General features: G+C 42.8%; 1 protein-coding gene across 2 annotated transcripts in view; it reads right to left on the bottom strand.

Annotated features, from left to right (window-relative positions):
• The window catches only part of LOC126278180 (carotenoid isomerooxygenase), a 323,874-nt gene extending 304,398 nt beyond the window's left edge, over positions 1 to 19,476 (bottom strand). The window contains exon 1 of one of the 2 annotated variants that reach the window (XM_049978088.1): positions 19,224 to 19,476. In XM_049978088.1, the coding sequence (XP_049834045.1) occupies positions 19,224 to 19,280 (57 nt within the window). In that variant the 5' untranslated portion in view covers positions 19,281 to 19,476. The remainder of the gene's footprint in view (positions 1 to 19,223) is intronic. The other variant, XM_049978086.1, reaches the window with a different exon arrangement.
• Positions 19,477 to 22,043: the final 2,567 nt, after the last annotated feature.

The raw sequence follows: 22,043 nt of genomic DNA, 5'->3' as shown, positions 1-22,043 counted from the left end.
CAGCACAGCCACCTCTCGCCGTAATAACGGCCTTGATACGCCTGGGCATTGAGTCAGAGCTTAGATTGCATGTACAGGTACAGCTACCCATGCGGCTTCAACACGATTCCACAGTTCATCAAGAGTAGTGACTGGCGTATTGTGATAAGCCAGTTGCTCGGCCACCATTGACCAAACGTTTTCAATTGGTGAGAGATGTAGAGACTGTGCTGGCCAGGGCAGCAGTCGAACATTTTCTGTATCCACAGGACCTGCAACATGCGGTCGTGCATTATCCTGCTCAACTGTAGGGTTTCGCAAGGATCGAGTGAAGGGTAGAGCCACGGATAGCAACTTCTGAAATGTAACGTCCACTGTACAAAGTGCTGTTAATGCAAACAAGAGGTGACCCTGACGTGTAACCAATGGCACCTTATACCATCACGGCTTCTGATACGCCAGTATGGCGATGACGAATACACGCTTCCAATGTGCGTTCACCGTGATGTCGCGAAACACGGATGCGACCATCATGATGCTGTAAACAGAAAGTGGATTCATCCGAAAAAATGACCTTTTGGCATTCGTGCACGAAGTTGCACACAGGCGCTCCTGTCTATGATGCAGCGTCAAGGGTCTCCGAGCCGATAGTCCACGCTGCTGCAAACGTCGTCAAACTGTTGGTGCAGATGGTTGTTTTGCGAACTTCCCCATCTGTTGACTCAGGGATCGGGACGTGGCTGCACGATCCGTTACAGCCATGCGGATAAGATGCCTGTCATCTCGAATATTAGTGATACACGGCGTTCCGAATTACCGTCCTGAACCCACCGATTCCACATTCTGCTAACAGTCATTGGATCTCAAACAACGCGAGCAGGAATGTCGCGATACGATAAACCTCAATCGCGATAGGATACAGTCCGACCTTTGTCAAAGTCGGAAACCTGATGGTACTCAATTCTCCTCCTAACACGATGCATCACAACTATGTTTCACCAGGCAACGCCGGTCAACTGCTGCTGCTTGTGTATGAGAAATCGTTTGGAAAATTTCCTCATTTAAGCACGTTATAGGTGTCGCCACCGCCGCCAACCTTTTCTGAATGCTCTGAAAAGCTAATTATTTGCATATCACAGCATCGTCTTCCTGTCGGTTAAATTTCGGGTCTGCAGCACGTCATCTTCGCGGTGTAGCAATTTTAATGGCCAGTAGTGTATATTTAATATATTTCAAACATATTTTTACACATACTTCACCTCTATCTGTAGCGAATTATGCTCGGGAGTTTTGTTTTCACGCCGCTCAGTCTTATTACGTCACATCTCCTGAACAATGTGCCGTACAGTGACATGATTTTGCCCATACATTCAGTGGTACTCGTAACTACTGTCTGAAAAATGTGTAGTGAATGCAGTTAGTTGTACAGTAGTAATAAATTAAAACGTCGAGCCCGACGCGGCAATATTATCGCATGAACAGCGAAAATCTAGTAAGGAGTAAGCAGTTTTTCTTTAATCATTTTGTGGGGACTGTCAGCGAGAAGAGATTTCTCAAAGGTTTGAAGTGATATGTAAAGTTTGTTTCGTGTCACTAAGTGCTCTCATTCTTGTATACTGGATTAATACAGTCTGAGTATTGGCGCGTCGTGGGCTACACACTATGCCCACCCCCATCCCTTTGATGGCTAGGTGGCTTTTACCCCACAACGTTTCCTTCCAGTCATTAAACGATATGTATACCACGTTTGGTTGAAATCAGTCCAATGGTTTAGGAGGAGATGTGAAACATACGTTCATTCATAGATGCATAACACGCATACATAAATTTTTGTATCTATGGATATATGCTTTCTGAGCAATGCTTGAATTTAAAAGAAATTTTAAAAACGGTCAAATATTTTATAAAATGTTTTATCCAATACTAATAAATAACAGAGATTAGAGAAACATTTGACACACCTAATTTGCTGTACATGATTTCGAGCATCATTCCACAATTCTGCAATCTTTTATAAACGACGATATTTTCTGCCTGAGCTATTATTAAATGTATTTAATCACGAACACAATTTGTACCTATTGCGCCAGTTTCAAGTTAAGGCTTAACAACATGAATTTCCCGAAGACGTGTTCAACTTAAAGAATAAATGCCCTCAAAATGTTTTTAATAATCTATACATCTTTCTACACTATAAAGTACGTCAGTGGATATTGGTTACTTTTAATAGGTCATTATTCTCGTGTCAGCCATGTTTAGATATTACATTTGCATAATTAGGCAGCAGTCTCCGTCATTGATATAAAAGAACGTAGCACTTCATTAAAACAATGTTTAGTATGACAAGTTGTCTAAACAAGAATTCACGCAAAGTATTAAAATCACGTTATTAACGGTAAGGATTACTACCAAATTAATCTTATCTCGGCACTTAATTTCGTGAACCCTGGTAGAGTCTAACAGTGCCGTCGCAGTTTACACAGAGTCAGGACCCACCAGTACTGTCGCCTAACAACCCATTATCAGTAACGTCGCAGTAACTTCGCTAAGGTTTCATTAGTAATTCAAGGCCGGCACAGCTGCAGTAGAAATAAGACTACTTAGAAGTGGCTGATAACAATAGTTTAGCACAGTGAATTTCGTAGCAAATGTTACCGTGTTATAGCGTCAGAGAAAATACGTTTATCTAGTATGATTAAATCTGACATGTGGGTAATTCGTAAATCACATGCATTTATGTAAAGAAGTGTGTTTCAAGCTGAACTGCAGGTTCCACAACTTTTTATTAATCTTCTAGTAAACCTTCCGGGATGTAAGGTCGTGGTCCATTTAGCAGAAGATGTGTCATCCGGTCGTGAAAGCCTTCATACATCTTTATTAATCGTTAGTGAGAAGCTGAATCTGGGAACTTAGATTTTTATTTTCAAGTTTCAAAGCCATTTATGCTTGCTGTTGTACAGAGTACATGCCGTAGCGAATACGAAACGGCGACGCACCTGTAGGGAGCAAAAACTGTAACGCTATGACCGCTTTTTGTTCATGTGTTTGTGTATTTATTACACTTGACAAAATTAGAGTTAATCAGATGTTTTAACCAATTATGATATACATGAAATATCATAAGAAGTTTACTTTTGAAAATAAATCGTAAACATTGCTGTTATATTTTATACAAACCTTAGAACAACGGTAACGACTATAATAATAATACCATAACAGAAAAAGTAAAAAACAGAAAATTTAGGACTGGAGAAGTGGCCAGATACACGGAACTGGTTGATTTGAGGGTGGGAAAAAAGTCTATTCTAAGAGAACTGAAGTAATATGGCCACAAAGGAAAGCTAAAAGAAAATTGTAAAATTCCCATTGTTGTATATCGCGTGGTGAAATGTCGACCAACGTAGATGATTGATGATGATGATAACGTAATAACAGATTCTGAAAGAGAATTCTGGGAAGATCTGACAATACAACTCCATCGAGAGAATGGAACACATGTTGAGCTAAAGAGCTACGCCAGAAAATATTACGATATTATGAGATCAATAGAGATCACAAATTCCAGTATCTTGCGGGCATGATACAGGTAAATAGGATGGAAAAAGAAACTCACGATCAGAAAAACGAAAAGATGACTAGCGCTTTCTGGTAGACTGGAGACAACTGAAATAAATCATGCCCACCACGTAATATAAAGTGAGACATTACAATGCAATCCTTAAACCAGAAACCTTATACGCATCAAAAGCATTTCTCATGGATGGGGTAGGTGCGCTAGGAAATGTCAAGAAATTAGCGAGAAATATTATCACGCATATCTGTGACTCGATAAGACGTATTCATAGAAGTCCTGCAGGATGGTGGCACAACAGATGCACATATCGTCGGTAGGCAATAAAAACCTCGTAACTCCAGTTTCCTGAATTTTGCAGGTAAAACAAAGTTTCTTAGAAAATAATATAAAGTGATACACAAAGCTGCTACTCATGTAACTGTATAATAGAAGCCTTGTTATTGACAGATTAGAGAAATGAACCCACTTCCAAATCTCTCTTTGATTATGGAGATACTGGGTACTGAATTAAGAGTTATCACAGACAGATGGAGTTACAAGGTTTTCATTGCATGCCATCAAATATATGAAACAAAAACATTCACCCACAAAGTATACAGTTGGAAAGCCAGCAAAGAAGTCGATAAATTAAAGATGCGAACAACTTTGCAGATATAAAGGAAGAAAATCCATAGTGAGAAGATTAAACAAATGAGGCGTCTAAGAAAATCTCATATCAAATATACGCTTCGATTGGTCCCCTAGCGGCATATGAGCGTTAAATAATAATAATAATAATAATAATAATAATAATAGAAATAAAGAATCTTATCGTGAGGTAACAGTTAAATGTAGGCTGACGAAAATAATAATGAAAATAACATGGCTATTAACGTTTACATGCGGCTGAACGTTAATAGCCGATGTGGAAAAAGTTGGGATTCAGGAAGATCGAATCATATAGTGATACTGCTGGATATCAAATTAGTTCACGTTACACGAGAAGGTAGATGGATTAAGGTTTAACGTCGCGTCAACGACATGGGTATTAGAGATCGCAAATTCAGACTGAAGAAAGATGAGAAAGGAAGTCGCTCTCGTTCTTCTCAGAGGAACCATCCTGGCATTCTACATCTGCACCTACATGGTTATTCTGCAAATCACACTTAAGTGCCTGGCAGAGGTTTCATCGAACCATTTTCATATTACTTCTCTACCATTCCACTCTCGAATGGCGCGTGGGAGAAAGGAACACCCAAATCTTTCCGTTCGAGCTCTGATTTCTCTTGTTTTATTATGATAATCATTTTTCCTTACGTAGGTGGGTGTCAACAAAATATTTTCGCATTGGTGATTGAAATTTCGTAAATAGATCTCGCAGCAAAGAAAACCGCCTTTGTTTCAGTGACTGCCACCCCAACTGGCGTATCATATCAGTGGAACTCTCACCCCTATTGCACTTTTTCGATGTCCTCCGTCAATCCTACCTGGTAAGGATCCCACACCGCGCAGCAATATTCAAGCAGAGGATGGACAAGTGTAATGTAGGCTGTCTCTTTAGTGGGTTTGTCGCATCTTGTAAGTGTTCTGCGAACAAAGCGCAGTCTTTGTTTCGCCTTCCCCACAATATTATCTATGTGGTCTTTCCAATTTAGGTTGCTCTTAATTCCCAGGTATTTAGTCAAATTGACAGCCCTTAGATTTGTGCGATTTGTCGCATATCAAAAATTTCTCGGATTTGTTTTAGTACCCATGTGGACGACCTCGCACTTTTCTTTGTTTAGTGCCAGTTGCCACTTTTCGCACCATACAGAAATTCTCTCTAGATCATTTTGCAACGAATTCATCATCTGATGATTTTACTAGACGTTAAATTACAGCGTCATCTGCAAACAATCTAAGCGGTTTGCTAAGATTATCACCTAGATCATTTATGCAAATCAGGAACAGCAGAGGGCCTATGACACTACCTTGCGGAACGCCAGATATTACTTCTGTTCTGCTCGATGATTTACCATCTTTCACTACGAACTCTGATCTCCCAGAGAGGAAATCCGAATCCAGTCACACAACTGAGACGATACTCTATGTGGACGCATTTTGATTAATAGTCGCTTGTGAGGAATGGTATCAAAAGCCTCCTGGAAATCTAGGAATATGGAATCGATCTGAGATCCCTTGTCGACAGCACTCATTACTTCATGGGACTAAAGAGCTAGTTGTGTTGCACAAGAACAATATTTTCTGAATCCGTGTTGGTTACATATCAATAAGTCTTTTTCTTCAAGGTGATTCATAATGTTCGAGTACAGTATATGCTCTAAAATCCTACTGCAAATTGAGGTCAGTGATATGGGTCTGTAATTCAATGGGTTAGTTCTATTTTCTTTCTTGAATATTGGTGTAACCTGTGCTACTTTTCAGTCTTTAGGAACAGACCTTCCGTCCAGTGAGCGGTTGTATATGATTGCTAAGAAAGGCGCTATTGTGTCTGCATACTCTCAATTGAACCTGACTGGTATACCATCAGGACCGGAAGACTCGCCTTTAAGTGATTTGAGTTGTTTCGCAAGATATCTGTTTTTACATCACTCATGCTAACAGCTCTTCTGGTTTCGAATTCTGGAATATTTACTTGGTCTTCTTTCATGAAGGAATTACGGAAAACTGTATTTAGCAACTCCGCTTTAGTGGCACCATCATCAGTAACATTTCCAGCGCTATCGCGATTAGAGCGATATAGTCATACCACGGAGAAACTAAATGTGGATGGCCTGACAGGGATGTGAAACGCCGTGCGGCAGGAAGTTAGTCCATCTTCAACTGCGCCACCTCTAACGCGCAAGATCGTGGAGCTGCAGCACAGCCCGTCGGATCCTGTAGCCGCCTGCCGTCACTGCAACTCGCTGCACAGGAGAGTTGCGGGTCTGTATCACGCTGGGCCGTCAGCTGGCGTGCAACGGCCCCACATCACGGTTCCGTACGCTCTTCTCCGCCTGAGGCACACGCAAGGGGCAGACCCGGTATTCGTCGTCATCGTAGAAAGCGCTAGGCATCTTTAGGTTTTTCTGATCGCGAGTTTCTTTTTTCATCCTATTTACCTGTGTCATGTTCACAAGATACTGCAATTTGTGACCTCTATTGATCTCATGATATTTTGTTGTAATCTTTTCTGGTGTAGCTTTTTAGCTTGACATGTATTCCATTCTCTCTAAGGAGTTCTGTTGTCTGACTTTCCCAGACTTCTCTTTCAGGGTGTCTATTATTATGTTATTATTATTATCATCATTCACATTTGGTAGCTACTTCACTACGCGATGTACAACAATGGGAATTTTGTAATTTTCTTCTAGCTTTCCTTTCTGTTCATATTACTTCAGTTCTCTTAGAATGGACTATTTTCCCATCCTCAAATCAATCAGTCCCGTATACCTAGCCAACAGTCCTGAATTTTCTGTTTTCCTCTTTTTTTATTTTCTGTTAAGATATTAGTATTATTATAGGTGTTACAATTGGCCTAACGTTTGTGTAAAATATAACAGCAATTTTTACGAGTTATGCGCAACAGTAAACTGATCATGATATTTCATGTATATCATAATAGCGTAAAACGTCTGATTACTACACCTGGTAAAATTAGAGTTAGAGGCACAAACACAAACAAAAAGCGGTCATAGCCTTACCCTTTACAGGCGCGTCACCGTTTCGTATTCCCTACAGTGTGTACTCTGTACAACAGAAAGCATAAATACTTTTGAAACAGATTTTTCTTTTTAAGTTCCCAGATTCAACTTCTCACTGATGGCTAGCAAAAGAATTATAGAAACTGTAGTTTAGCTTGAAACACAAACCTTCTGCAGTATACAAATGCACGTGATGTACGAATTATAGCATGTCAGATTTAATCACACTAGATAAGCGTATTTTCTCTGACACTATAACCCGATAACATTCACTGCGCTAAATTTCTTGTTACCAGTCGCTTCTAAGTAGTCTTATTTCTACTGCAGCAGTGCCGGCCTTGAATTACTAATGAAACCTTGGCAAAGTTACTACGACATTATTGATAATGGGGTGTTAGGCGACAATACTTGTGGATCCTGACTATGTGTAAACTACGACGGCACTGTTGGGATCTAGCAGGAGTCACATATTGTGCCAGACCTGGTGGATGTAATGGAGAAAATATGTCGATGTATCGATAATTCTGCCAAGATAAAAGTGGTTCAAATGACTGAGCACTGTGGGACTTAACTTCTGAGGTCATCAGTCCCCTAGAACTTAGACCTACCTAAACCTAACTAACCTAAGGACATCATACACATCCATGCCCGAGACAGGATTCGAACCTGCGACCGTAGCGATCGCGCGGCTCCGAACTGTAGTGCCTAGAACCGCTCGGCCACCACGGCCGGCTTGCCAAGATATGTCGATTTAATTTATCGATACTTTTCTCATTGATATATCGGCATATCGACATCAGTGTGTCATTACCGAGGGCCGATATTTCTATTTTATCTTATAATTTTATCGGTTTTTAGCTCCCCACACCACTGTACCACGATCAGTCCTTGTGACACTGACAGTTCCCTGCTGGAAGACGCCAGTACCGTCGGGGAAGACATGAAGCATCAAGGGATGAAGTGGATCCGCAACCCTGATGGACTATGGTCCACAGTTGTCATGGTGCCTTCAATTCTACTATACATTTATGGAAGCCAAGGTTCCCATGGCACAATATTCCCCTCCGCCCCCTTCGAGCGTGGTACGGTGCATGCATCGAGCAGCCGTTCGCCTATATGACGGTACATTCGGCCACGAGTATAGACCTGGTGTAACAAGAAACGTGAGTAAACCGACCAGGCGATACATTTCCATTGTACAAAGGTCCAATCTCGATAATCCCGCGCTTACTACGATCGCAACTGGTGATGTCGTTGGGTCAACTTCAGAACACGTAGGAGTCGCCAGCTGCAGAGCGCTGAATGGTGTGGTCCGAAACGTTTTCGCCAGCACCGTCACTGTACTGGTTCATCAGATCGCCTATCCTACTCTACAGAACGGACAAGCTTCAGACCTCCATGTTCCGTGACGTAGAGAGGACGTCCACTACTTTATTGCCCAGTTATTATACGGTCGTACAACTACGTTCAATAGATACTACAGTAACATGCGAAAAGCCAGCCGACCAGCTTCGCTGTTTTTAAGATGATCGTTCACAGTCGTGTAGTCGTATGGATCTGCCTTTTGACAAAACCGTTTATGATGTAAGTAGGCTGTAAGTTTTTTTATTGGTAACGCCAACGCCACGTAGCGCTCTGTAAGAAAATCACTGGCTGTGCTGTGTGCAGTCTGTGGCTGGTTTGCATTGTTGTCTGCCACTGTAGTGTTGGGCAGCGGCAGCTGGATGCTAACAGCGCGTAGCGTTGGCAGTTGGAGGTGAGCCGCCAGCAGTGGTGGTCGTGGGGAGAGAGATGGCGGAGTTTAGAAATTTGTAAGAATTGGTGTCACGAACTGATATGTGTATTATGACTATTAAGGTAAATACACTGTTTGTTCTGTATTAAAATCTTTCATTTGCTAACTGTGCCTATCAGTAGTTAGTGCCTTCAGTAGTTTGAATCCTTTATTTAGCTGGCAGTAGTGGCGCTCGTTGTATTGCAGTAGTTCGAGTAACGAAGATTTTTGTGAGGTACGTGATTTGTGAAACGTATAGGTTAATGCTAGTCAGGGCCATTCTTTCGTAGGGATTTTTGGAAGTCAGATTGCGTTGCGCTAAAAATATTGTGTGTCAGCTTAAGCACAGTCGTGTATAATTGTTCTAAGGGGACGTTTCAATGACCGTGGATTTCCCTACTTCCGGCCCGTATCGTCATCAGAATGATTACCCAATCGTCTCTGCTCCACTTAATACAGAGTTGATAAACGTCGTGGGTTACCGATATGCACATATACACTTGTTTATGTGCATTGTATTGGCAACAATATCATTTGTACTAGATGATTCATGTGAATGATTTACGACGTAATTATGGCCGCACGACGGGAATTAAGACACTTTGAAAACGGAATGGTACTAGATGCAAGAGAAATTCCATTTTGGAAATCGTTAGGGAATTCTGTACTCCGAGATACAGTGTCTCAACAGCGGGTCGAGAATACCAAATTTCAGACATTGCCTCTCACCATGGACAAAGCAATGGCCAAAGTCCTTCACTTAACGACTGAGAGGAACAGCGTTTGTGTAGGTCGTCAGTGCAGACACACAAGCAACACTGCGTTAGGTAGCCATAGAAATCAACGTGGGACGAACGATGAACGTATTCGTTAGGCCAGTGTGGCGAAATCTGGCGTTAATGAGCTATGACAGCACACGTCCGACGCGAGTGCCATTGCTGACAGCACGACATCGCTTGTAATGTCTCTCCTGGGCTCGTCACAATATTGGTTGGACCCTATATGATTATAAAACAGTGGCTGGTCAGATGTATCCAGATTTCAGCTGGTAAGAGCTGACGATAGGTTTCGAGTGTGACGCAGATCCCACGAAGCCATGCACCCAAGTTGTCAACAAGAAACAGTACAAAATGGTTGTTCCATTATGTTGTGGGCAGTGTTCACGTGGAATGGACTGGGTCTTCTGGTCCAACTGAACCGATCATTGACTGGAAATGATTATGTTCGGATACCGTGAGACCCATTTGTGGCCATTCATAGATGGATGACAATGCGCCATGTCACCTAGCCTCAATCGTCTGCTATGAGTTTATAGAACATTCTGGACAATTCCAGCAGATTATTTGGCCAGTTTGTGCACTAAATCCTGTACCGGCAACACTTTCACAGTTATGGACAACTATTGAGGCAGCATGGCTTAGTATTTCGGGAGGGGACGTCCAACGACTTGTTGAGTCCATGCCACGTCGAATTGCTGCATTATGACGAGCACTAGGAGATCCGACACGATATTAAGAGGTATCCCATGACTTCCCATCTCAGTGTGTATCTTCCTGAACGCGTCATTCAACGTGGTAGCGTTCAGTGGTCATAATTAATTGTTTTATGAGCTTATGAAGACTGACTGTTTGTACCTCTCTGTGGGAGGTGTTATTGGGCCTGTTCGAGTTTGGAACACTTCTGTCATAATCTCTAGCCAGTCAAGCAAACCTTTTACCATTCGTATCACCCATTTTTGAATTAGCTCTCCTGTTGGTCTAACCTCATATTGATACCATGCACATGAGTAATACCCCAAGTACAGGCCGCAGAAGTGGTTTGTACGCAGACAGACTGCAGTTTCTTAGTATCCTAAAAGGGAATCCTCATTAATGCTCTGTAAACTGCTGTGTTGTTTGTGACAGAGGGTACTTTCAATTCCAGTGTCTCTTGAGGGATCTTCCCATTCCATTTATAACTACAATTCCTAAATAATGAATGCCTCTCTTCGAGCTATAATTAATCTAATATTGTCTTCCAGATGTCTACAAGAGTCAGTTACTTTTTCAGTTTTCAGTGAGAACCGATTCTTAAAATTGTTAAATTTATTTTTTTACGATGAAATTACAATGAAATCACTACTCTTAGCTGCATACAGGCGTTGATATACTTCAACGGGGACAATCGAAAAATGTGTGCCCCGACCGGGACTCCAACCCGGGATATCCTGCTTAAATGGCAGACGCTCTATCCATCTGAGCCACCGAGGACACAGAGGATAGTGCGACTGCAGGGACTTATCTCCGACACGCCTCCCGTGAGACCCACATTCCAAACTTATTGTCCCTCACTATATTCATAGTGCCTCTGCCCCTTATACTCATTACTCAGGACTTTTTGACGATTCCGGTAAGAGTTCGGGCACTGTTTGTGCATCCGCACAGAATAAGACGGTCAGATGGCCGGTGAGCCTTATTTGTTATTTCGGATATGTCCAAAAGTACAGATACTATCACCATATATATTTTTTACGGTTTATTGCATGTCTTCCCATCAGCATCTGCCTGATACCATTTCTCGTCTTTTCCTCGACATTTTGTGGCAGCACGCACCTCTGTGACAATCTTATTTGCCGTTTTTAGATCGTGTTCTGGAGTAACAACAAGCGCCGGAACAAAGATGCCGAACGCAAGAGCAGAGAAGGCGGTGAGGAAAAGGCAGCCAATGGTGTGCGGAACTGGACTGCGCCATGTCGAAAGCGATACCTGGAAAAAGGGAATATAAGCGACGCTCCTGCCAGCCTCGGCCACTCAGATCGGCACCGGATCGCAGAAGTTAGTTATCTACATCTACATTTATACTCCGCAAGCCACCCAACGGTGTGCCACTGTCATTACCTCCCTTTCCTGTTCCACTCGCGTATGGTTCGCGGGAAGAACGTCTGCAGGAAAGCCTCCGTGAGCGCTCGAATCTCTCTAATTATACATTCGTGATCTCCTCGGGAGTTATGAGTAGGGGGAAGCAATCTATTCTGTACCTCATCCAGAAACGCACCCTCTCGAAATCTGGACAGCAAGCTACACCGCGATGCAGAGCGCCTCTCTTGCTGAGTCTGCCTCTTGAGTTTGCTAAACACCTTAGTAACGCTATCACTCTTACCAGATAACCCTGTGACGAAACGCGCCGCTTTTCTTTGGATCTTCTGTATTTCCTCTGTCAACCCGACCTGGTACGGATCCCACATTGATCAATACTCAAGTATAGGCCGAAAGAGCGTTTTGTAAGCCACCTCCTTTGTTGATGGACTACATTTTCTAAGGACTCTCCCAATGAATCTCAACCTGGCACCCACCTTACCAACAATTTTATATAATCATTCCACTTCAAATCGTTCCATACACATACTCCCAGATATTTTACAGAAATAACTGCTACCAGTGTTTGTTCCGCTATCATATAATCATACGATAAAGGATCCTTCTTTCTATGTATTCGCAATATATTACATTTGTCTACGTTAAGGGTCAGTTGCCACTCCCTGCACCAAGTGCCTATCCGCTGCAGATCTTCCTGCATTTCGTTGCAATTTCCTAATGCTGCTCTATGAGTGATATATGTCAACTTGCCTGAAGACTTCACGTATCAAGGACTCTTACGTTGCTTGTCGCCCCTCGTTTACGACTACTACTTGTAAACTTCCAAAGTTAACTATTGTTAATTGCTTTATACAAATAAAAATACTAATGTTATTTGTTCGAATTGTTGTGTAGCATTCCGAGAACGCCGCTTCCCGTAAACACCCTATTAGCGACGAGTGGACTAAACCCATACATGGTATGACTGGTCATTTCTCGTTAATTATATATATATATATATATATATATATATATGTGTGTGTGTGTGTGTGTGTGTGTGTGTGTGTGTGTGTGTGTGTTACAAAAAGGTACGGCCGAACTTTCAGGAAACATTCCTCACACACAAATAAAGGAAAGATGTTATGGGGACATGTCTCCGGAAACGCTTAATTTCCATGTTAGAGCTCACTTTAGTTTCGTCAGTGTGTACTGTACTTCCTCGACTCACCGCCAGTTCCAACGTGATCAAATTGTAAATTTTCACAATCAACATGTGTGGGCTGAGGAGAATCCGCACGCAGTTGTGCATTCACGTCATCAACACATTTTCTGTGAACGTTTGGACAGGCATTGTTGGTGATGTCTTGACTGGGCCCCATGTTCTTCCATCTACGCTCAATGGAGCACGTTATCATGATTTCATACGGGATACTCTACCTGTGCTGCTAGAACATGTGCCTTTACAAGTACGACACAGCATGTGGTTCATGCACGATGGAGCTCCTGCACATTTCAGTCGAAGTGTTCGTACGCTTCTCAACAGATTCGGTGACCGATGGATTGGTAGAGGCGGACCAATTCCATGGCCTCCACGCTCTCCTGACTTCAACCCTCTCGACTTTCATTTATGGGGGCATTTGAAATCTCTTGTTTACGCAACGCCGGTACCAAATGTAAAGACTCTTCGTGTTCGTATTGTGGACGGCTGTGATACAATACGCCATTCTCCAGGGCTGCATCAGCACATCAGGGATTCCACGCGACGGAGGGTGAATGCATGTATCCTCGATAACGGAGGACATTTTGAACATTTCCTTTAACAAAGTGTTTGAAGCCACGCTCGGAGGTTCTGTTGCTGTGTGTTTCCATTCCATGATTAATGTGATTTGAAGAGAAGTAATAAAATAAGCTCTAACATGGAAAGTAAGCGTTTCCAGACATGTCCACGTAACATTTTCTTTCTTTGTGTGTGAGGAATGTTTCCTGAAAGTTTGGCCGTACCTTTTTGCAAAACACACACACACACACACACACACACACACACACACACACACACACACACACATTGTGTGTGTGTGTGTGTGTGTGTGTGTGTGTGTGTGTGTGTGTGTGTGTGTACATGCGTGACGACAACCGACGATCCTTTCTTTCAGTGCATTTGCAAATTATGCTCGATCTCTTACGGGACTGAGGGAATGCAAGTAACGGGTTTATGGGTAGGCGTGGCCACGTCGGTAATGAGTAATGTGCTGGACATTGCTATCGGAGGAGAAGCGTGCTCGGATGGCCGATGCGGTTAAGATGACCGCTCGCCTGAAGTAAGAAGTCTGGGTTCGAGTCCCCATTTGGCACAAATTTTGACACGGCTAATGTCATTAAAACTTTTGAAAGAACAATCTGTTTTAATTTCATTGTTTCATAGAACGACACTTAATCGAGGAGAATTTCATAAGCGTTACGTATGAGGTTATTACTAACACTGTTCGACAAATCATTAATATGCAACTCATGTAATATCTGGAATAACATCTCTTTCGTTGCCCTTTTCATTGAAAAACTCAAAATACACGTAAGTAAATGCAAGAAGTAAATTTCTTAATTAGGGTACGATTCGTTACTACTGAGTCTTAAAAACTTTCTGCGTTAAGTTACAGGAAATGTACAGGTTAATATCGGAACTCCTTAACTTCATACTATACATGGACTCTTCCGCGTAGAGACAAACGACGTACAATAGGAAACTATTATTCAGCTCAGTCCTGCAACGTTAGAATACACACGGCATGTGTTCGACGCTTGCATTCCTAGAGCCGCAATAAGATAGTTCTGATTTCCACACAACGTTCCCGGAATCTTGCGGGACAAGAACCATTGTCATGACTACGGAAATTTTTCTTCGGAGCGTACCGGTAGATGTTGCTGCCGTAGTGAATCAGTTGCAAGTATGAACCGGCAGCCGTGTTGCCAGACCACACTTTGTCTGCTACTGCATACAGACTAAACAGTTCTTTAGTAAGAACAATGATTTTACCCTCTTCTGCGTGAAATTATGACGCAAGTACACCAGATTTTTAAAATAATATTGGTATCGATTTATAGTATTTTGTGCTTTTGCTTTCTTAAAAGAAATTTATTGGGTGATAAGAGCTGTAGCGGGCGTGCAATGTACTATTAGTCATTAAATCTTCAAACTATGTGGTTTAATTAGCATTCGTGGCCGATTTCTCGATTACGACTGACACGCCTTATGAATGGCTCTTTTTTTAATTAAAAGACTTATAAAAATAAAGAGGTATTAATATCGCTATAGAAATTGACCGCAGTGATGTGGTAAGCGAAAGTTCTTGCACCATCTCGGCAGTCATTTGAGTGATTGTTATGTTGGGAAGTGCGTGACAGCGCTCCACTATTAATAAGACGTGATATTTCGCTTCTCCGTCTGTCTCTTGTCAGACTCAAACACGATGGCGTTGTCAGGACCATGTTTTGCGATGGTAGGTGCAAATCTCCACTGTGTTAAGCATGAACAATGAATTATCATAATTTCGCACATGTTAAGGAAACTGGTGCTTAGTACAATTAAAGCGTATTAAGTATAGCGTGTAATATAAGTTTGATGATTAGGAAAGACTGAAAATTGACCCAGATGATTATGCTCGCTACACTAGGTGCGACAGTAAGTTGTAAAGGAGAGTTGTATCTCACGTTCTCAGTGTCACAGGAAAATGGTACTCCTCTTTATTATGCTGAAACTATGAGCTATAATGATAAACAGTAGAAACAACGCATATTTTGTCATTCGCAGCGGGGTTACGAGACGCTTTAAGAACGAGAAAGGAACTGTCAACGGCCTCGAAAATTCGAAAATATTTCAAATCCTTATTTGGTGACAGGCGGCAGTTGCCTCTACAAAACATAATGAGTAATCCGATTGATATTACTCTGTAATAATCCTCGATGCACCTTACAGAACACTTGTTTCTCATTGTTCTCCGAACCAAAGCGATCATTTTCAACTATCATCAGTCTTCTCAAATATATCTCCAAGTTTCTTCCTATTGTTGTAGAGATGATGAAAAGAAAGCTCTGAATTGCGCAGAAGAATGAATAAAATTGCAAAGGTAAGAATGACAAACAGGAAAAAACCATGGAGCAAGAGATGGGCGCGTTTAACGATTAGAAAATAATTGCTGAAATGGCCCGTGGATTGGGAGAAAGGGGAGGCTACAAACCACTGTTAAACAATACGAAAATCGAGAACTGAGACCTATATCCAAAGTGTTCTCGACGTTCTCTTTGAGATACTGACTATTCAGACACCACATCTGAAAACAAGACTTTCCATTTCATACTGCGAATCGACTCATGTCGGTAGCACCCAGCCCAGAAAGCGAACAGTTGTTCATAGCTCACATAAAATCTCTCATGTAATTACAGTTAAATCAATACCATTAGCTGCTGACGGGCGTTGATTACATCAATGGGGACAGTTTAAAATGTGTGCCCCGACCGGGACTCTAACTCGGGACCTCTTGCTTACATGGCAGACGCTCTATCCATCTGAGCCACCGAGGGCACAGAGCATAGTGCGACTACACGGACTTATCGCCGGAACGCTCCCCATGAGACCCACATTCCCAACTTCTAGTCCACACACTACATTCGTAGTGTCCCTGCATTGCACCCATTACTCGCATCAGACAATCCACCGAGTCCCGTAAGAGTTCAGGCAAGTCGAGTGCATCTGCATGGTCACCAATGCCATCTGTTCTTTCGGACATGTCCGAAAGAACAGATGCCATCTTCATATCGTTAAGGCTAACCGGCTGATGACCTTCAGTGCGGATGCACCCGACTTGTCTGAAAACTCTTACGGGACTTGGTGAATTGTCTGCCGCGAATAATGGGTATAATGGCAACTATAAGTTAGGAATGTGGGTCTCATGGGAAGCGTTCCGGCGATAAGTCCATGTAGTCGCACTATCCTTGTGCCCTTTGTCAGCCATATAAGCAGGAGACCCCGGGTTAGTCCTGGTCGAGGCATACGTTTTCCACTGTCCCCGTTGATGTATATCAACGCCCGTCACCTGCTAATGGTACTGATTTAATTGTAATTTCTTTCTAGAGAGCTGCACGGTCACCAATGACATCTGTTCTGTCCGAAAGACCAGATGCCATCTTCAGAAAAGCTCTCCGATCTGAATATGTTTGCATTTGTTTGGAGCTGTCTGTTACTACGGGAATTCGGGCAACGGCTCTTAATGTTCACTTGTTATACTAAAAAGCACGTCTTATTGAAAAGGTATTCAGACAAATAATATTGGAACACGAATATTTTGTATTTGCATATGAAGAACCCTAAAAAATTTGGTTTACAGTTTTTGCACAAATAGTTCAAAAATGGTAATAAAAACATAGGAGTAAAAATTTTTGAATATAAATGCTGAAGTAAATACAGTTTTTAATTTTTAGTATAATTTTAAAGCTAACACTTTTTAACCTCGGATGTGTCGGGGAAAAGTATCACAGTGATTATAGCTAAAAATAAACGTGAGCAAATTGTAAATTTTAAATTAATATTAACTGTAAATTCTGTTTTAAATACGACGTAATTCTGAAACAGTTTCGTGCAAAAGATGACATGAAGGGCGAAAGAACACTAGACACATACCAAGCCTTCGGTACTCCTAGCAGCTAGATTGTACTTAAAAAAGTTCCGTGTGTTTTGTTGAATATTCGATTTGTTCAAGGTTCTCGACTGCGTGATGTTCCCCATTCTACCCGCCGCTATGACAAACTGAGTGACGTTCCGCTTGAAAAGATGGGTGTCATAATACACGTCTCGGCGCACAACGACGGATCGCCGTCCTTTAGTTTCGTGGACTCAAGTAGCGCTATACCTGTCATCTCATCAGAGTCGAAACATCAGGTTTCAAGTATCTGGTACCCCAGCTGTGCCCATCCCTGAAACAAAGTAATTTAGCAAACGCCTTCTCTGCTACTGCCGTCCGTCTCTGCAACAAGCTGCCCTGCAGGTACTTCTGTTTTGTGGTGACATGAAACATGCATAGCCTTTTTTGTTTTCTACTAGATTATAACGTGCATATATGAAATTTTTGTTCTATTTGTGATTGCTTAGGTACTCTTATCCTTAAGTGTAAACTTCCCAATTTTTGTTGAATTATTTTTATTGTCAATTTTGTCTCTAATTAATAACCGGCACTTCCCTAGGTACGAGATACCTAAGGTACACCTATGTGAACATAGTAGCACAATTTTAAATTATTCCTCCAATTTTTATGTTGTGATTTTTCTGCACTTATGTTACATGTTTGGTATAAACTGTTGGCAATATGATTAAATAATTTGTGGCACAACTTCACTAGAAGAAGGGATCGGTTTGCAGGACATATTCTGAGGCATTAAGGGATTAGCAATTTAGTACTGGAGGGCAGCGCGAAGGGTAAAAATCGTAGAGGGAGACCAAGAGATGAATACACCAAACAGATTCAGAAGGATGCAGGTTGCAGTAGGTACTGGGAAACGAAGAAGCTTGCACAGGATAGAGTAGCATGGAGAGCTGCATCAAACCGGTCTCTGGGCTGATAACAACAACAACAATTAAGAATTAAAAATTTTCGAATTTTTCCTTTGGTTATAGTGTAAAACCTTGCTTCTCGCCAAATTTCTAGGTCAACGGGGCGTACCCTTCAGGTTTTGATGAATGAGTTTGCGAGTATCAAAAATTTTCAAATGTGTGTGAAATCTTTTGGTACTTAACTGCTAAGGTTATCAGTCCCTAAGCTTACACACTACTTAACCTAAATTATCCTAAGGACAAACACACACACACACACACACACACACACACACACACGCACGCCCGAGGGAGGACTCGAACCTCGGCCATGAGGAGCCACACAGCCCATGACTTCAGCGTCTTAAACCGCTCGGCTAATACCGCGAGGCTTGTTAGTATCAAAATACGTGACAGACATAGCCGCATTTTTTATTGCATTGACTTAGAATCTGAACGCTTTTATATCGCCTAGAGACCGTAGATCTCAATATATGACAAATTTCAACGTGATACGTCTACTCATTCTTGGAAAAAGGGTTTCGAACAGTCAGTCGGACAGACAAACAACAAAGTGATTCTTGAAGTGTTCCGTTTTTATCGTCAGAAGTACAGAACCCTAAAATAACTACATTATTAAAATAAGGATGATTTAGTTTCGTATCTTTGGAAGCAATAAAAGGAGCCACAGTTCAACAGCCGAAAAGGGTACAAGACAAACGCTGTAGAGCCCGGCTCTGGTCCAGGGAGAGGACGCTGCGTCTTTTTCTCGTGCTCGACCCTTTGCGGGCGAGGAGCCCAGCGACGTGTGCGCATCACTCACCTTGTCGGGGTCGGTGGCGCTGAGCAGCTGGGCGATTGAAGGCCCCAGCGAGTTCATGACGCGCAGTGTTGTGGCGGAGCCGGCCGGTCGATAGCGACTGCGAGTGCGGCGTCAGCAGCGCCCGCGGCGGACTGACGCAGTCTGGCGACGCCGGGCGGCTCAGCGCGCAACACGGAACAGCTGCCGGCGTCCGGCTCATGCGCGCCACGCACCGCACTGCCCCCTTTCCCCGTAGCGACGTCCTCGCGGACTTGGCCCACCGCACAATGCCTCACCGGGGCCGGCCGGTGTGGCCGTGCGGTTCTAGCCGCTGCAGTCTGGAGCCGGGCGGCCGCTACGGTCACAGGTTCCAATCCTGCCTCGGGCATGGATGTGTGTGATGACCTTAGGTTAGTTAGGTTTAATTAGTTCCAAGTTCTAGGCGACTGATGTCCTCAGAAGTCGCATAGTGCTAAGAGCCATTTGAGCCTCACCGGAACTTCCTCGTCTATACTTCGTTCATCATACGAATAAACCTGATGTAAATAAACACAAGCGCGATGATTGGTCAGCAGCCGCAACTCCCGTACACTGAAGTCGCTTCGCTCTTGGAAGTAGGTCACACTTACGTATCAGATATCTTATTACTATGTCGTTGTAAATGAAACTTAAGACAGTCTGATGTACTGACAGCTGTCATTGTTTTTCTTAGTTATAGTTTATCTACGTAATTTTTATTTCAAAACTCGTGTAGAGTCACAGACTCAGCAAGAGCAGGGTTGCCATAATCCAGTTACGAAAATCAAGTACAAAATCTGGTAATTATAAAGATGTGGTCGAAACACGGACCGATATGTTGTGCAAGTGACCATCGCCAGAATGAGATTTTCACCCTGCAGCGGAGTGTGCGCTGATATGAAACTTCCTGGCAGATTAAAAACTGTGTGCCGGACCGAGACTCGAACTCGGGACCTTTGACTTCCACTGGCAAGTGCCCTACCGACATTTTTTTTTCATTTTGATCGTTGTTGATCGATGTGTTTGGTCGCTGCGGACGTCCCATGACATCCGTCAAAGTTCGTTTGTTGATATTTATATTCAGTTTTTTATTACAGAGGACAACCAGCTCTCTGACCAAACTCGCTGAGCTACCGTGCCGGTATAAATAAAATATTGAGCACCTATCAAGGTTTGAACTCAGGACCTTTCGCTTAGCAGCACGACTCACGCCCCGTCCTCACAGCTTTACTTCTGCCAGTACCTCGTCTCCTACCTTCCAAACTTTACAGAACCTCTCCCGCGAACCTTGCAGAAATAGCACTCCTAAAAGAGAGGCCGTGGCTAAGCCATGTCTCCGCAAGTCGGTAAGGCACTTGCCAGCGAAAGGCAAAGGTCTCGAGTTCGAGTCTCGGTCCGGTACAAAGTTTTAATCTGCCAGGAAGTTTCAAGTGACCATTGGTTTGCATTTCAGCTGAATCTTCATTATTACTTCACAGTGGTTATTATGAAGACGTTGTTGAAACCTAGAATCACACCATGTCCTTTCACCTTTCTGCACGTCAGCCAAATCTTCATAATTGCCATAATTCAAACAGTAATTCTGTCAGCAAAGTTGTAATTAGCAAGGAAAATTAATCCAAGCATTAATGGTTTCTATGAAGGAGTGGACAATTATGACGAAAATTAATTGCAATTGACATTAAATAACTTTTAATTAAAGCACTGAACACAAATTATTAACATATACACAATCATGCTGCTACAATTGATGTAGAATTGAGAAGATCCAAAGAAGAGCGGCTCGTTTCGTCACAGGGTTATTTGATAAGCGTGATAGCGTTACGGAGATGTTTAGCAAACTCAGGTGGCAGACTCTGCAAGAGAGGCGCTCTGCATCGCGGTGTAGCTTGCTGTCCAGGTTTCGAGAGGGTGGATCAGATATCGAATATATTGCTTCCCCCTACTTATACCTCCCGAGGAGTTCATGAATGTTTAATTAGAGAGATTCGAGCACGAACGGATGCTTTCCTTCAGTCTTTCTTCCCGCGAACCAAACGCGACTGGAACAGAAAAGGGAGGTAATGACAGTGGCACGCAAAGTGCCCTCCGCCACACATCGTTGGGTGGCTTGCGGAGTATATAAGTAGATGTAGATATATCTTTCACTTTATGCTTTAAACCAGTCATATTTCTCTGAGCCCTGCATCCACAGTCTGTTCTGAAAATAGCCAAGCGATTCTGAAGTGACACGGAACATCAGCACAGGTTTCAACGGCTATCGTCAAGAAACTTCCTTGCAGATTAAAACTGTGTGCCGGACCGAGACTCGAACTCGGGACCTGCCTTTCGCGAGCAAGTGCTCTACCAACTGAGCTACCCAATCACGACTCAGGCCCCGTCCTCACAGCTTTCATTCCGCCAGCAACTCGTCTCCTACCTTCCAAACTTCACAGAAGCTCCCCTACGAAACCTGCTGTACTAGCACTCCTGGAAGGAACGATATTGCGGAGACATGGCTTAGCCACAGCCTGGGGGATGTTTCTAGAATGAAATTTTCACTCTACAGCGGAGTGTGCGCTGATATGAAACTTCCTGGCAGATTAAAACTGTGTGCGGGACCGAGACTAGAACTCGGGATCTGTGCCTTTCGCGGGCAAGTGCTCTACCAACTGAGCTACCCAAGCCCGAGTTCGAGTCTCGGTTTTAATCTGCCAGGACGTTTCATATCAGCGCACACTCCGCTCTAGAGTGAAAATTTCATTCTGGCTATAGTCAAGTTGGCAGGAGTTATGAAACACTTGATCGGTGGCCAGTAGCATAACTTGCGTATTTTTTTTTTTC

This window comes from Schistocerca gregaria, chromosome 6 (genome assembly GCF_023897955.1).
Source record: "Schistocerca gregaria isolate iqSchGreg1 chromosome 6, iqSchGreg1.2, whole genome shotgun sequence".
Lineage (NCBI taxonomy): Eukaryota > Metazoa > Arthropoda > Insecta > Orthoptera > Acrididae > Schistocerca > Schistocerca gregaria.
This window is presented reverse-complemented; position numbering and strand designations above follow the sequence as displayed.